The sequence below is a fragment of the Chenopodium quinoa genome, unplaced genomic scaffold, assembly GCF_001683475.1.
Source record: "Chenopodium quinoa cultivar QQ74 unplaced genomic scaffold, ASM168347v1, whole genome shotgun sequence".
Taxonomy (NCBI): domain Eukaryota; kingdom Viridiplantae; phylum Streptophyta; class Magnoliopsida; order Caryophyllales; family Amaranthaceae; genus Chenopodium; species Chenopodium quinoa.
The window spans coordinates 3,844,817-3,862,589 of record NW_018744151.1 but is presented as its reverse complement, the minus strand read 5'-3'; the positions used below and the strand labels follow the sequence as shown (position 1 = coordinate 3,862,589).

Genomic DNA, 17,773 nt, shown 5'->3' with positions numbered 1-17,773 from the left:
ATATCTATAATATAATAATCTATAATAATATTATTAAAACACATATGGATAATATGATAATGTCATGTGTCTGCCCTTTTTAATATAATTTGGTGTCATATATGCGCTATGTGTCACCCTATTTTATCATCTTCTTTTTCTCACTACATTGAATTGTAGTAATAAACTAATATGGTTAGTAGCCTTCATAAAAATAAACCTCTTTATTGGTGTAATCTTAGTTATCTAAGGAGTATAATAAATTAATAATGTTTAATTTACTTGAAAAACTAATTATAACATCCCTATTTAGATTTGATACATCTTATTATATGAAGTATATACTCCATCCGTTTCTTATTTATTGCAACAAAGGGAGAAAACACCGTTTTCAAGTCAAAACTTTTTAAGCATAATTGTTTAAAAACAAGGGCAAGTAAATAATATAATTAAGCAGGATTAAGGGTGAATAATTAATCTAAAAAAATAAAAATAAACTACCAAACGTCCAGCACCACCATCGACGAACGGGCCACCACCTTCTGGAACTCTCGCCACCCAGAAGGCCGGAACCACCACCTAGATTCCATATCCACGCCACCCAAACCCACCACCTACGAAACCCAAAACCACTACCTACGAAGCCAGATCTACATCGACAAAGACCCTAGCCCACGCAGTACCTTCAAAACCACCACCGAAACCCAAACAATCGATTCTAAGTCAATGACAATCCACAAAATCACCAAAAACCACCATACCAACAAACCCCCCCCCCCCCAAACCACCAAATCCACCCAGCGAAACCACCGCCTTTTGGAACTCTCGCCACCCAGAATCACCACGCACCCACGTACGAAACCACTAAAGAGGCAAAAGCTACCATACCAGATCTGGAACGACAAACAAAACCACCACTAGATCTAGAACAACAAGTGAAATCACCACCAATGAAACCACCAAAAACCACTAAAAGGGTGGTCTAGAATTTGATTATGCGAGATGAAGAAGATAAAATGAGAAGATGAATGAAGGAGCTAGAAAGATAGCGGGGAGATAATTTGAGAAATAATCTGATTATTTAGGTGGGAAAAATTCATTGATGATAAGATATTAGGAAGTTGATTAATTTTAGGTTAGTGTGAATCCAATCATTAATCAGATTATAATAAGGGTAATTGGTAAATTCGACTTTAAAAACTTACTATATAAAGAAAAAAAAATTATTGCAAGTAATATAAAGCAACAAAAAAATGACAAATGTTACAACAAATAAGAAACGGAGGTAGTACTAATGAAACATATATAAATGATTTTATTTTCATTCACTTATTAATATTATTCAACATTAACCCTTCTTAATCAATTTGATCAAACATATAAATTTATGATGTGTTAGGTATAATTAACTTGAGTCAATAACTAATGTTTCTACAAACACAATTAATTGTTGTGCAATGTCCCTCTTTAAAATAACATACAATAATCACAAGTGTGAGGAATGTATAAATTTCAAGGAGGGGCAGTAATAAAAATGAGTCATGTGATTTTGTCATGAGAAGAGATATTGAGGAAAACTAGCCAAATGTATATAATATAGCAACTATTTATGCAAATTTTTTTATGGGTGTGAGTTATTTGAGTTAATTGGTTCAAATTTTTGATGTAATATTTAACATAAACATGAGAATATCAATCTCGTCTATGACTCTCTCACAGCACATACATCAGAATAATGAATGAATTACTTTAACACTATTTTGTGATAGATTGGGATATATAAAATTAAAGGATACGTTGAAAAATTAAAGAAGAGATAAAAGCGTAACATGTAACACTAAATAAAAAATAAAATAATAAAAATATCAAATTAAATTACCTCAAACTGTTAGGCCGCCGATGCTTGCTCATACACACACTAGTACAATATTGTACGCTTTGGGCCAAGTCCGCATGGTTTTATTTTTGGACTTCTTCCCAAAAGGTCTTTTACTAAATTACTAATATATTGAGCATCACTATTATAAATGGCTTCTTCCCTTGCTATTTCTTCCATGTGGGAGTTGAGATGAAATTCCCAACAATCCTTCCCTTCGATCAAAGATCACATCAACATCATGGCCTTCCCTCGAACGATAAACCCGATCTGTTCCTCGGCCCCTTTTTTAGTAAGGCCAATACACCATTGGAACCTGCTGCCTGATTACCTCAACTACCATGGTTTGCAAATCACCAAACCATGCCCACCAGACCATATCCACCTACTCCAACCATGAGTTATAGGGCAACCCCTGGTCTCACCCGCTTAAACACCATCAAGAGGACTTTCGAAACAAAGAGAACATATCACCCTACTCTAATACAATTTGTTAGGTCACCGATGCTTGCTCATATACAGACCAGTATAAAATTGTCTGCTTTGGGTTCAGCTCGCACGGTTTTGTTTTTGGGCTCCTTTTCAAAAGTTCTTGTACTTGTGTATTGAGCATCACTATTATAAATAGCTCCAATCCTTTCCTTGATATCTCTTCCATGTAGAACTTTGGATTAAATTCCTAACAAAGAAGTTAGAGAAATGTAAGACGGTGTAACTCGTATTTAAGAGCTAATTGAGGAGAAAGGGTAGGGTAATCCTCTTATTTTTAAAGTGTCCCTAATAGGGTAGAGATTAAATAATCTCTACTCAAGGTTGGAAGGCTTCTTTTTTACCACTAGACCAACACGTTGACATACATACTTCCTCAAAAAATAATATATATATATATATTACAAATAAGTAGACATATATATATATATATATATATATATATATATATATATATATATATATATATATTACAAATAAGTAGACGACATCACATATTAGATGGTCTACTAGCTACTAAATTTTTTTTTTTTTAAAAAAAAAAAACTTAGTGTACATGCAAGTTTTTTAACGGTACTAATGAATATGTAACCGCACTCACTTGGGTCTAGTATAACAAAGAGTAGGGGTATCTATAATTCGGATCAAAACCGAAATCCAATCCAATCTAAAAAGAATTATCAATTCGAATCGGATCGAATTCAGATTTTTAAAAATTTGAATTTTCGGGTGGATCGGATTGACCCTAATTGGATCCAATCCAAACCGAAAACCGAATTGTAAAATTAAGCTTGTATAAATGTGGATTTCTTTGTTTTTTTGAAGTCTAGCACATATACTTATTACTACATAAAATAAATTAGGGAGACTTTGTATTAATTAACTAATGAATAAATGTTGAACTATTTTATTTTAATATTGATTTGGAAGAATTTTATTTATGTTGAAGCTTTAATTTTATAATCATATTAGACGCTAAAAACTAATGTATTATAATTTGGATTTTTTGGATCAATTCCAAATAATCGAATTTTAATTCGGATTGGGATCAGATTGGGTTAGGAGAGATATTCGGATCGGATTGGAATGAAAAATTGAAAATCGAATTATATTTCGGATTGGATCGAATTTGGACTAAGGGATTGTTCACATTTACTGAACTAAAACTGAACTGAAATGAATATTTATGAGAGAGGGAAATTAGAAGCTGAACTGAACTGAACTGAACATAACTGATTGAAGCTGAATTAAACTGAATTAAAATTAAGTAAATGTGAGCAGTCCCTGAATGAAAACTGAAAACCGAACGAATACTCCTAACAAAGAGACAACGACATTATTAACAAGTATTGCAATGGTGTTAAGGTTATACAGGGCCGTCTCAGGAAATTTAGAGACCTTGTGTTAAGAACAAAATTTAGGCCAGCCGAGAAGTGGACCAATTCAAGCATCGCCAGCGGAGGGTGGGGGTCATTGTTGGGCTGAGGGCGGCGGCGGCTAAGTTGGTGGTTTTTATTTTTTTTATTTTTTATTTTTTTTATAATAATTTTTCTAAAGTTAATTAATTAAATATAATAAGAACCCATTACAAGTTGCCACGTGGCACTATTAACGTTAATGACTAACTAAGTTAACGGAAAGAGTATGTTGTGACATATTCATGAAACTGAAGGTTATATATGGTGAATTTGAAAATTTTTGGTGGTATATGGTGGATTAAGTTAAAAACTCAGGGGTATGTGGTGAAAAAGCCAATTAGTATAATATTGTTAACTATTTCAAATCGGAAAATGGAACAAGTAATACAATATGGCCACAAAAGGAAAGTGGAGCAAGAAGTAATAAAATAGGGGGTACTTATTTTAAAAGTGAATTGCATGACTAAACAAATGTTTAATTAAGGGCTTGTTTGACATTGTTTTTTGTTTTCTGGTTTTTTTAAAAAAACAAAATACTAAAAAAGAAAACAATAAAAAGGTGTTTCAACTTTTCTGATGTCAGATTTCAAAATCATCATGATTTTAATAAGTTTAACTAATTTTTTATTCATTATGACATACGAAGTATATCATATGATTTTGAAAAAAAAAACCAAAAAAGAAAACCACAACGGACCTTAACTAAGTGTTAAGGGTATGATAATTTCTACATTAATTAGATATCTAATTTGTTCTTGTATTAGAATCAATACCGCAAAACAGATTGTTAGTCGTTTTGATGATGATAATTAAAGTTGTTTTTTTTTTTTGAAAATAAACTCATGAAGTCATTAATCTTTGGTGAGTGTGGTGATTAGTGATGGTTGTGACACCATAATTGCCTCTGAAAATCTACTTCATATAGATTAACCTTTGAGGCATTAATATTTAGTTAATGACAAGCTAAGAGACACATGCAATATGTGCATGTGCAATGATAACACGAGATTATATTTGAATAATAATAATTATAATTGTATTTATAGAAAAAATTGATTGCATATTCTTTTTTATTAACAATTTAAAAAGAAAATTAGATTTACATGATTGATATTTGTAACTTGTTACAAATTTAAATTGTGCTATAATTATTTTTTCTTTTCAAATTTGAAAATTTCATCAATTTTTTTTTGTTGATGGATGATGATATGTAAATACTATTGAAAAAATAAAAATAAAGAAGGCAAGTTTTTTTTTTTGCTAATAAACCAACCGTTAAGAATTCCACTCCATCCAATAGTTCATACTCTCATTATTTCTTGCAAGTTTATCATATCCAAGCATAATAAATTTGGTTAGCAATTAACCGGTAACCGTACCGCTAAGAAATGGTTAACCGCTGCGATTAACGTTCCTTAATGGTATGGTTACACTTCGTGTTTTATGATTAACCGCTGCGGTTAACTGATCCTTAACGGTAAGGTTACACTTAGTGTTTTTACCCGGTCTAGCGGTTAACCGTACCGTTAAGCCTTAACAGTATGGTTAACCTAATGTGAACAACCCTACTTACAACTACCTTTATAGCTATATTTTGCTGAACACATCTATATTTTATTTTTTTAATTTTTAAATTAATTGAGAAGTGCATTTCGAAAAAAGTCTATCAATCAAAATACCTTTTCTCTTCGTAAAGTACTGTAATTTTATTTTTTTTGGTGATACTGTAGACTAAATATTCCGGAGTAGTATTCTATAAAAAATATTACCTTCAATCGAGCCTAATTATAAACGAGTTACCAACTCACCAATTGTATATATAAAAAAAAAAAAAATAAAAAAAAATAAAAAATAAAGTACGAGTACAAAAAAAAAAAAAAAAATTTCAATAAATAAGAGGATGAATGATAGGTAAACCTAATGAATTCATCCTATAAATACATGATCAATTTTGATGGAGATGATACATGAATAAATATACGGAGTACTATACAGTTACTACCTTTGAGAAACCCACGATCCTTCTATGGCTTCCTCCGATTCTCACCGCAACAATGGCGATCCTTTAGAGGAGGAAGACGAAGAAGAATACGAAGAGGTTGAGGAAGAAGAGGAGGTTGAAGAAGAAGAAGAAGAGGTAGAAGAATACGAGGAGGTTGAAGAAGAAGTAGAAGAGGAGGAAGAATTCGAAGAGGTTGAAGAAGAAGTTGCAGAAGAGGAAGAAGATAAAGTTGCAGATGATGATGTTGAGGAAGAGGAGGAAGAAGTAGAAGAAGAAGAGGTTGAAGAAGAAGAGGAAGAAGATGAGGAAGAGTACGAGGAGGTTGAGGAATACGAAGAGGTTGAAGAAGAAGTAGAGGAAGAAGTAACGGATGATGAAGAAGATGCAACAATGGCGGAACAAGGTTCGAATTTGGGTAAAGAGGATGCGAATTTGGCGGAGCGAGATGTAACAATGGCGGAAATCGAAGGCGATGACAATGGCGGAGAAGGAGAAGGAGAAGGGGAAATCAATGATGTCGCAATTGCAATTGCTCCTACGAAATCGAATTCGCCAGGTAGCGGTTTGTTTTCTTCAATTTTACCATCTAAATTGCCAATTTTTTTTGATTTTGATAGTTTGATTGCCGAGTTTTGCTTCAATTTGTATTTGATTTTTGATGATGATTAATGTTTTTTGCTTTGCTTGCATGTTAGTTGGTGTTGTTCGTTTGAATTTGATTTAGATGATGAGTTATATAAACCTTGATCGAGTACATACCCTTAGGATCAACTGGATTGGGGTGATGTGCAGAAAGTAAAGCGGACGGCTTCCGATCATCCATCGAATATATAGGGTTTGTAAATTGTAATTAGTTGAGCTACAGAGTTCTTTTGAGATCTTCTACATCTCATTATGCTAAATTCTCCATTTGGGGCATTGATTAGTCAAAAGTGATTTGAGGAAATAGATTCTGTGTGAAATTTATGGGTTGAAATGATGTGGCTATTATGGTAAAACGAGCTTGTTGTTATAACTGGTTGGAGTGAAGGATGTGGTTATTATGATTATCTTAGCTTGTTGTTATAACTAGCCACTAGGGCTAAGTAGCTTCTTAGTATATAAAATCCACTGACTTGTTTAGGAAAGGTGGGATTGCAAGAAGTGTTTTAAGATGAATTTTTGACATGTGCATAAGGTGGAGTTGAGTGATGCTTGTTGATTGTTGTTTTATGGCTTAAAAAAGTATTCATTTACTTCCGGAAACTCAAATTCTTAATCTAATTAGACTTTCCAGAAGCTTCTATCAACCCTTGGAATCTATTCAAGGCTGTTGGGTTTACTTGGAATTTATAGAATTTGATTAATTTTGTAAATTTAGAATCTTATTTTCTCTAAATATTAAGAAGGCAAGGTGCTGGATAGAGTATTCAATAAGGAAAAATCAATTTATGTACTTAAGTTACCATGATTATGATGGATTATCTTGGTTGTTAATTTGTGTCCCATGGTTATTACCCTTTATGAAACATTACGCCTTGGCATGGTTGATTGGAGTGATTTGAGTGTAGTTGTATTATGATGAAGACACCTTAAATATGGGTGCTTGTGAAAGGTTGAGGGCACATATCTTGTTGTTTGATCCACCATATTTAGCAAATCTTGGTTATTAGAGCTACAATAAGAAATATTATGGAAGAAAGGAATGAAATAAAGAGTATGAAGGGAATGAGGGATTTAGAAAGAAGAAATCTTAATATGCACATAATTTCCCCTTTTGGTGTTTGTAAAAGGAAAGTGGGGAGCAACCAAGGTAAGTCCAAAATTTGAGGTTATATAATGATAAAAAACTAGGGGCTGTAGTGAGGTATAGGAACCCCATTTGATGGGGAAGTTGGCTATATAAATTGAAAAAAGTGGATGAGTGGAGTTTGTAGGCTTCTTAGGAGGGGCATTTGATGGAAAATCAAGGCATTGAAAGGAAGAATTTAAATCTGAACATTTTAAAAAGGATTGAAAAGGAAAAACGTTAAGTCTGCCAAGCTATAAGGTGTTGGAGTTTAACCTAGTTAACCTTTATGATACACTTTGTTTTTCCATGGTTATTTGGAGCAACTGACGTGTGTAGTGGTATTATTAGCTTGTCATGGGTGCATGTGAAGGGTGGGTAGTCTTGATGGTCTTGGCATTTAACGTACTGTTATTATAGCATATAGGGCATTAAAGCTAAACTATAATATTGGTTTTAGACAAGCATTAATTGTTTACAAACAAAAGCCGTGAAAGAACGAATAGCTAATCGAAAAAAGTAAAATTACTAAATATGATATCATGGTATAGTTATTTATTCATTATTCAATTAACTTGTACTTTTCTTATGTCAAATGATGAAGTTTGAACTAATTGCGTAGCAGCCTAAGATTTAGGGATACAAATTCTAAGGATCAAGAAACAAAAAAAAAAATCAAAATTATTAGGAATTCGATGAAGAAAAACAAAAATCATAAAATGTTCTTTACTATTATCTTTCTTTTATACTACTCTGAAATCAAACTAATGAAAGGTGAATTTGGAGAAGGCGGATTCTAGAAGAAGAAAGAAAATTAAGAAGATCTAGATTCATTTTCTTTAACTTGAATTGATAAAAATGCATACTATACTCCCTTATCATATTTTCCTTTACGTAATTGTTTGAAGATCTAATGCTTTGAATTTTAGACTTCTATTTGGCGTGAAGAAGAAATAATATTTAGATGAGAAGGAAGAACAACTAGATTTATTCCTTTTAAGCATGAATGCATAACTAACCCTCATATCACATATCCTTTTCTTCGTTACGAAGCTATTGAAAGATCTAATGCAGTAATGCTTGCTCCATGTTCGGTGCGAACATTATGTTGACGTGTCGACTTTGGTACACAAGTGATGTTAGCTCTTTTAATTAGGACTATAGGACATAGAATAGGATTCAAAAACATTCTACATTATGTTAAGAGGCTATCATCTTAAGATGATATTAAGTTGATCGTAACTTGGCCGGTGAAAGTTCGTATGAAGATTGACTTGATAAATTAATTTATTAGTTAGAACATTACTAAGTGTGACATTAATAGCTTGAGCATGTTTCAGAGCTGTTACAAATATATTTTGAGGGTTACAAAATATTTAAACTTGGTGTTGTCAAGAACATTATCTTTTTAAAAGATTATATTCTTGAGCTTACTAAGTTTACATTAAGCTATGAGCCCATATGGCTAAGCGTTAAATCTAGGTCACATCATTGTGTTGGATCACCTAAATATGTATCAGGTGGAAGGTGGTCTTGCAACTATTATTGCGACATGTCTACATTGGATAAGCTTGAAGATTTGCCCTCGAAGCACTGGCTCAAGCTCAAATATTAGGCTCGATTGTTACTTAAAGTTGTTGACTAGTCCGTGAGCTATTGGTTATAACCCCTTGTCTCGCCATGGTAAGGAATGAAGTTTTGATAAGTCTAATCCTTCCCATTCAAAACCATTTAGGCTTGCTTCATACATGGTGTTCAAAAAGTCATTTTGATTTAGTGCGTCATAATCCAAAGCCAAATACCAATGAATATGTTTGGCTACATCATAAATGGTCAAATGTAGCCATTAGATGTGTCAAATATGTTTTAAAGGTACTATCCTACAAAACTTTGTTAAGATTTTGCATCTTCGATGCTTATAAGGATGGTGATTCAATCCAAACATTCGAAGGAAAAAGTTATACCCAAGTTTGTAGAAAAAGTATTCAAAAATTGAATTTGGTCTTTGAATTGGAGTTGGATCGGGTTTGGTTATGGTTCGACTTGTGTTCGACCATGCCTAGTCGAGTTGGATTTAAATGGTGTAATTTGAAGATAATTATGCTTTACTATTTGATGTTGCTATTATGGTTGGATTTAGTGAGAGTATTTAGTTGTGTAATTGATTTTATTTGGAATTAGCATTTAGAATAATATATGAAAAATATGAAAGGGGAAAATTTGGACCCTAATTCGGATTCCGAGGTTTAAATCATGTGGAAATGGACTCATTCGGAGGTCCGTATCCTTTATCCGGGTCCGATTATTAAATGGACTAGACTTGTCCATCTAAGTCGGATCCTTTGCCATCCCTTGATGCTTTGAAGATCACAAGTTTGGAGCTTGTGGTTTTGTGAAGGGTGGTTCGGGTTTCTATCCTTAAGCGCGTGTCTCTCCTAAGATGGCATGCTCTTTTACTTTGGATGCTTGGATTGAGGATTATTTTTGAGATTGAATATATTTCAAGGAATAATCTCTCTTGGAGAAGGGTATGCGTAATATTGCATTACCAAGATTATTTGAGTTGGAATGGAGTATAATAAACTCATTTTAAGCTGTCTATGATGTTGTTGGAGGTCTTAAGGTATGTTGTGAGTCTCAATATTGTCAGTGAATGTAGATTGTGGTGGATACTCACGGAGGATCTGCTTTGTGTCAAGGCATTTTAAGCCCTTGTCTTGGTTGTTGTCCATTCTTCTCTTCTGGTTGTTTAATTCTACATTCGTACTGGCTTGTCTTACTGATAAGGTTTGAAGTGATTCTAATTAGAAGTGTATGTTTGGTTTAGAAGCAATTGATCTAAAGAAGATGCTGCCTCATTCATTTGTTTACTCGCATTCTATCTTCATGTAGATGACAACCAAGATGTTGAAACCAAAGGAGGTGAGGTATGCTTGAGATCAGGACATACAAGTGATGTAAAGTCTGAAGCAAGTATTCTATGTGATACCCGCGCTGCAGAAATCTGCTGTGACCGAAATTCATCACCTAAATTGCAGAATGCAGATGAATCGGGGACCCCTTCAATTGATGTTGGGCGTTACAAATCTTCAAAATTGTACAAACATATAGCTGGCCCTCTTAGTAATGGAAGTGATGCTGTGGAAGAGAAACAGGAGCATGTAGAACAATCAATTCTAGTTTCTGCCTCTGAGACGCATGTTTCTGCTCCTCATGCTGTTAGTGATCAATTGGGTAATATGGAGACTGCTGATGTCAAGGATTCTAAGCTGCTTTCTGAGGAGGCAAATCATCATTCCCCGTCAAGACAAGACATGGACCATAAGGACTCAAGGTCTGCAACTTTGATTCTATAAATTAGTTCTTACTGGTAGTTATGCTGTGTTGATTCTTTCGCAGAACAGAGGCTGTATGCTCCAATTATTGTTTATATTGCTAATGCATGAGTTTTTCCAGATCGTGGTTTCCCCGAGTGAGGTCAAGGAGCTTGTCACCTGGCGCTGAATGCGAGGATGGGAGTAAACGACCTGCGATTATTTGTGAGTATTTCGCTAAAGGTTGGTGCATCAAAGGGAGTTCCTGTAGATTTCTTCATAAAAGAGATCATGAAAATGCTACGCAAGTAGAGGGAGGTGTGCTGCTCACTAAAAGTGAGCTTTCACCTGATAAAGGTATATTCAAGTCTTTAAGGAGTGTTGTACGGCTGTAGCGCACCTGCAATTCAATTCTTCTAATGAGTACCTCTATGTTAGCAGGTTCTGGAGATAATGTAGGAAAGGGTATTCAAAGAGAGCGTGGAGTGGGATCTCGTCAATATGAAGATACGGATACGAATGCCTTGCTTGAGAGAAAGGTTTCATCTTCCCTATTTTCTACTGATTTCAAGAATTTGCCGTCTTGTAAAGATGGCCCTAGGCAAGTAGAGGTAGAAGTAGATATCTATAAAGAAAATCACTCATCTGATAATTTTGGATCGTCAGTTGCTGAAAGCAGTTCTATACCACAGCAGAATTTCTGCTCTAGGTTTGGATCTTCAATGAGGGAATTAGGAGTATCTTCTGGCTCAGATTCTATCTCGAGGTTAGTGGAAGAATCGGCTGCTATGCGAAGGCGTTATTCATTGGATGCTCAGAGTTCTGTGCCTTCTTACCATTTCTCTAGTTGGAAAAACACTTCTTTACTGCGTAGCTCTCCCTTGTATTCAGGATCTAATTCAGGAAAGTATTCTGATTCGAGTTATACACTGGGTGGGCTTCTCTCTTTTAAGTTTAAGAAGGCTTTTACTCCCTATAACTGGGAGCCATCTGTCCCCTTTCAATCCTCCTATTTCAAACCTCCAGTAAATAGATCTTCAGATGTTCCATATGACCCTTTTCGTGATAGCATTGAGAAATCTGATATTGGACGTGAATCCGTTAGGCTTCCTTCATGTTGTCAAACTCAAGATGCAAAAAGCATCTCCGGACAGATTTCTCCGGAGTTGCCTAGAAGATTAGAAATTGAATCTTGGGACAAAAATTACAGTGGCCATGACAAAGTCATCCCTGCTGTTGAAGCAGAATCAGCCGCAACTTCTAATAGTGATGCTCAAAATAAGAGTTTGACTGAAGAGGAGAATCCTATGGTTCCTGGCAGTGTCAAAGCTATACTCAAAGCAAGCAGAAGTGTCAATGATGGTAACTCTAAGATACAAAGTGGGGAACTGAAGTTAGAAAATGGCAGGCAACCTGTTGAATTAGATGAGGAAGAATCTAAGATAATAAGGTGTTTTCGTACTGCTCTTATAGAATTCGTGAAGGAGTTGATGAAACCAATATGGCATGAAGGCCGCCTGTCGAAGGATGTATATAAGGTAATAGTTCAAAAAGCCGAAGACAAGATTCTGAGCACTTTAAAACCAAATCAAGTTCCAAATTCGTCAGAGTTGATTAAGCAATATCTGTCTTTTTCCCGTCCTAAAATATTGAAGCTTATTCAGGTGAGACTTTAAAAATCAGCTATACATATTTAAGAATTACACAAGGTGTTCTAAATCTGACATGTATTTATACCTTTTTCAGGCATATGTTGACAAATATGGCAGATTTTAGAAGCACATAATGGGTCCTGGTTATTGTACAGTTTTCTCACCTGCTGAGAGCTACATATGAGACTCTCCTGAATATGACCAGAACCTTAACTTTATAAAATGTCAGTGTAGGTATTTTTCTGGGTGTCTTTTAGGTTAGAACATTTTTATGCCTTAAGAATTTCTTTTGGTCGTACATTATGTTGAAGATTTTTGGACATTTCAGTGAAGGCCAAGTCAAGTGGAAGCCCTTGGTGTGCAATATGTATTTATTGCTTTTTTTCTTGCCATCTTAGTTTCCTTTTAAACGACAAACTTTGAGCATCATTTTACCATATTGAAACCAAGTCGATTCTTTATGCTCACAAGTTATGACATTAGGCAAATGACTTAAAACTATGATTTTTAAATTTGGCATTAAACTTTGAACCTGTGCTCACATGACATAATGTTATGGACATGGGTGTTGTTTTAGCTCAGGAAAGAAGAGGATGAGTTGGATTGATAATTAATGTGGATTTTTTTTTTTTTTTTTTGGTGGGGGGGGGGGTAGGGAAAGAGTATGTGCTCACCTTAACCTAAGACAAAGGACATGTGAAATTAGGGTGATGATGTTATTATGTTAATGAGTAAAGGGTGAAGAATCAATTTGAGTAGGAATGCCCAATACATAGTTTGACATTGTTAGATGTATAATTTGTCTCTAGCATGGTGCCAAAGTGAAAGCTAACTCCACGTAACCAAGTATATGAAAAAGTTGCCTTCTTATCGGAGACTTAGCTTACTCCATGTAACATAGCTAAGAATATGAAAGATTTATCTCAAACCCGTGGCTTCTTTTGCAATCATCACAAACCTTTGTCCACATAGTGCAAAAATGAAAGCCACCTCCATATCAGAGTGGAGTATCGCATAAGTTGAGAATATGAAAAAGTTGTTCTCGAAGAAAGTTACTTGTACCAATTAGGCTATTAATTAAAATTCAAAAATTAATTTATCACAATCAAACCAAATGACCAAGTAAATAAACTCATTATTTATTAAAGTAGTACTAGGTAGTTTATTATTTATTTTATTTTTCTAATTTTTAAATTTAATGTTTTATCTCAACTCTTTTTGATACACAATTTCCATGATACAATCTACTGCCTTCATCCTAAAAAAATGTTTGCACTTTCCTTTCAACAAAGTTTACACTTCACTCTTCTTTAAAAAATTTAAAATAAAAAAAAAGTTTACACTTTCCTTTGCACAATGTTTAAGTGATAAATGGTTATCATTTGTTATTCTAATGAATAAGTAGATGTGCAAGGAATTAGTGGGGGCATTTTCTTATTAATTGAATGAAAGAGGGTGTTAAAGAGAGTCTTGGGATCCAAGTTTATAGTAGTCGGAAGAGAAGTATTAAACTACTAATGCAAAATTGCAAAGGAAAGCTTAAGAAAGCTTAAAAGAGCATTATGGGACATAGTAGATATGGAATGAAGTACAATCACTTTTAATATATAAATTGCTTTGTAATAGAACTACAATCAACATAATGACAAGGTTTTGTTTGATTTATTTGCTTACTTTATATTTAAAAAAAAAAAAGAAAAACCCAAATTATTGTGAACCATAAACCATAGAAAAGTCAAGCTTGCAACATAACTTAGCCAATGTTGATTAATTGTCATTTGCTCATCGAAGTCTAGGAGAGACTTTTTATCCTTGTGTATTCTTCATAGTAATGGTTATACACATTTCAATGGGATGCTTTACCAACCTATGATATGGACAATAGTTGGAATCAAAAGTCTTTTTGACATAAACCATTTTCCAACTTTATTATCAAGAAAGGCAAATCAAATTTTATAGGAAAACTTCTTGTGTTGAATTGTTTTTAATTGGGTTTATCTTTCTAAACAAAGTTCAAAGATAGATCATTTTTATCTTATTTTGCCTTTTTTGAAATCTTCATAGGCGATGAGGTGATAGTTACTAACAATGTCTCTTTAGTAACTTTGTAGGACTAGTCAATTTTGTGAGTCCTTCTCTTTCTTCATTTGTGATGAAGTCCCTTTTCTCTTTGTTGTAGGTGACTTGAAAGTTTTTGTCGTCAGTTCTTATTGCTTGTTCTTGGAAGGAATATAATATATTAGGAATTAATAGGGCCATTCCATTGATTCACATTTCAACTGTAGAGGCGATCTTTGGATATAAAAAGCAAAATGCACAAAGGTTGATGTAGTCAAGTGCATCTTTCCATTAATGGGTTTGGGATAGCTCAATCATGCCAAAGAAGATTTTCTAAATTTTTGTCCTTTTGATCTAAGCTATTAATATTATGTGTACCTAAGGGAAGCAATTCCCTTAGAGTGAGCATATGGATTGTTTATTACTCACATTGTCTTATAATACTTGGGACGTTGTGATGAGTGGGTCCATTTAAAACATTTGTTTATTATATAAAGGATTATCTTTTGTATTTTTATATTGTAAGAAAACAAAAAGTGGGGGAGGTGGGGATAGTGAGAGGAGAGAAAATATAGTATTTAATTGGGTTTTGGGGTTTGTGGTCCCAAAGAGAGTATAACCTAATATTTTTTTATTAGTGGCCCCATTCCATATTTCGTAACGTGTCCAGTATTTTGAGATGGGCGAAAAGGGTAATTATGTCAAGTATCATGGGACGGAGGGAGTAGTTAGTCATCACGGTACCACCATGATTATTGCATGTCTCTAAGAAGTAAGGGACATGCTTTCAAGGTTAGTTGGAATTTTAGAGGCTAGTAATTGGATGACATTTATAGCATATTTATATTATTGGTGTGGAGATTCACATAATGATGATTATCATGAGAGCTTCTAAACTATTTTTTGGAAACTATGGCTATGATATCTCGGATTAGATGAGTTTATAACGAGTTCATCGTACTAGCCTTTAAGCTAATGGCATCACTTCCAGCCAGGAAGGTTAATAAGCTTTTTGCCTAATGTTTTAGTCAAGGTAACAATTTGATTGTTATTATGCTTGATGTGTGCATCTTTTTCTTCTTCTTCGTTCTTTAATTCAAGGAGGAGGTTCATGACATGTCCATCCCATCAAATTGTTCCAAAAAAGGTCTTGGTTCGTGTCACCATAACAATTTTGACTCTTTAACACCTCTTCAAATCAGTTGACTTTCCGAGGCTACACAAAATGAGAGAGCCCATCTAATGTCATTCATCGAGTGTTTATGTCAAGTTTGTCCAACGTTCTATTGAGTGAATAAAAGGCAAGTTAGGAGAGGACAAGGGGTTAAGCCGATCTTCTTCTAGTATGACTATTTAAAATTTTAATATGGAGGTGCTAGCATTCACTCACTTTTTTTTTTTTCCATCTTTATTGTTTTCATTAGCTTTTCATTCTAATCTCCAAAGGCATGCGCTATGTTGCTCATACTCGTGTAGCCATGTCCAACCTGGGTATGTGTGTAATTGTCTACCTTGTCTATTTTGTGAAACAATCTCATGAATTTAGTAAAAAAAAAGAAAAGAAAGAAAGGTAAAAGTGTTAAACCCATGTTCAAGTGTTGACAATCTGATATGGGTACGTAACTGTGCAAGGGTTAGATATAGACATCTTTAGTGTTCTAAGGCCGCATGCACGTACTACACTCCATATTAGTATGATATTGTCCGCTTTGGGCCTAGCCCGCACGTTTTTTTTTTTTTATTATTTTTTTTATAGCACCTTCACAAAAGGCCTCATACTAATTGGAGTATGCTTTTACTTAAAAGGAAGTTTTCACCTTATTTCTTTCATGTAGGACTTGGGATAAACAACCCATTAAGTGTGGGCCATAAAGGTTCCAAAGCTTGGTAATGGTGATTATAAATGATATTCTAACCCATATTTGGCTCAATTCAATCTAGAAGGGTGAGGTTGAGGCCTAGGGGGAGGATTAATTGAGTGGACAATTGTGGCTAGATGATTGGTTGAATGCATTTAGGTTCACTGCTATTTCTGAATTATCAAATTAATTTGATGAGAAATAGGGTATTAAGGCATTTCCATGTGTTTTTTTTTTAAAAGGTTTACTCTTTACCACGGGCTTGATAATTGAACACGAGTAAATAATTTGTGGTATCTGATGTTATATTTCTTTCCATTGGAAGTTGTACTTCTTTGATTTCCATATTGTTGATATATTTTTGTCTGCTAGGAGCAAGTATAACATTGGTTGGTTATTCTTCAAATTTGTTCAACTTGCTGATTATGCTTTACCAAGTATATATTGGTAAGTTTTTTTTTTTTGGCTTCATTTCATCTTATGTCTTGCCTACACTCCGTCTGGTATGCATAGAGAAAAATATTTGGAATAAGTTTAATTCCATATTTGTGCACGGCCTCTTTTAGAATTATATGGAGACGATTTTCATAGTTTATTTTTTCTACCCATGTTTCTCCCTTTTATATTTTATGCTGCCCGTACTTGCATCATGACAAGTCTTCTTGAGGAACTGTAGCTGCCAATTTCATTTGCAGCTCATTGATCCCAAGTCCAATTTTAAGCTGTTTTTCGTTTGCAAAATTTGTTGGAACTTTATGGTGTATATGAATAGACAATAGAGCATGCCTCTCTAACAAAGCTTTTATTATTTTGACTAGAATCTTTTGTAGTTCACATTTTTTCAATGTCTAATAGCAGTTGGTGTCAAAAATCTAATTTAAAATCAAAATTTTTAACTCTCAGGTAATGTGTTCATACTTGCTTCTACGTTTATTACCACTATATATTGGGAAATAAGTTTTCTTATCTTCTCTAACATTATATTAGTGTATCATGTAATTGAGATTGTAAATATCATCACATTCAGTATTCTAATTTTTAACCATTAAGAAGAATATAATCACTTTTATAATTTGAGCTATTTCATTTGGATGATATATGGTATTTTGTTTTGAACTTCTACTGTAATTTTTTTGAATTTATTGAATTTTTCTCAAATAATAGGAAAGAAAGAATTGAAACCATGGAAGGAAGACATTCCCTTACATATTGTGTTGGATATAATATTTTCAAGGGGATTGGATTTAGTCCTAAATAAATGATGTTTCATAATTCTTTTGCTTGCATCTAGACATTGTGTAGTTAAATGGACTCGGGTGTCATGCTATGTATTTCATCTTCTTCTTAATATGCATTCT

At 33.8% G+C, this 17,773-nt stretch overlaps 1 protein-coding gene across 1 annotated transcript; it reads left to right on the top strand.

The window, feature by feature from the left end:
• The first annotated feature begins 5,603 nt into the window (after window positions 1–5,603).
• Window positions 5,604–12,961, top strand: LOC110693648 (protein FRIGIDA-ESSENTIAL 1-like). The gene is made up of 5 exons (XM_021870796.1): window positions 5,604–6,320; window positions 10,425–10,866; window positions 10,989–11,203; window positions 11,288–12,510; window positions 12,593–12,961. Exons 1-5 carry the CDS (start codon window positions 5,789–5,791, stop codon window positions 12,620–12,622), a joined length of 2,442 nt encoding a protein of 813 aa, XP_021726488.1. The 5' UTR covers window positions 5,604–5,788; the 3' UTR covers window positions 12,623–12,961.
• The last annotated feature ends 4,812 nt before the right edge of the window (window positions 12,962–17,773 follow it).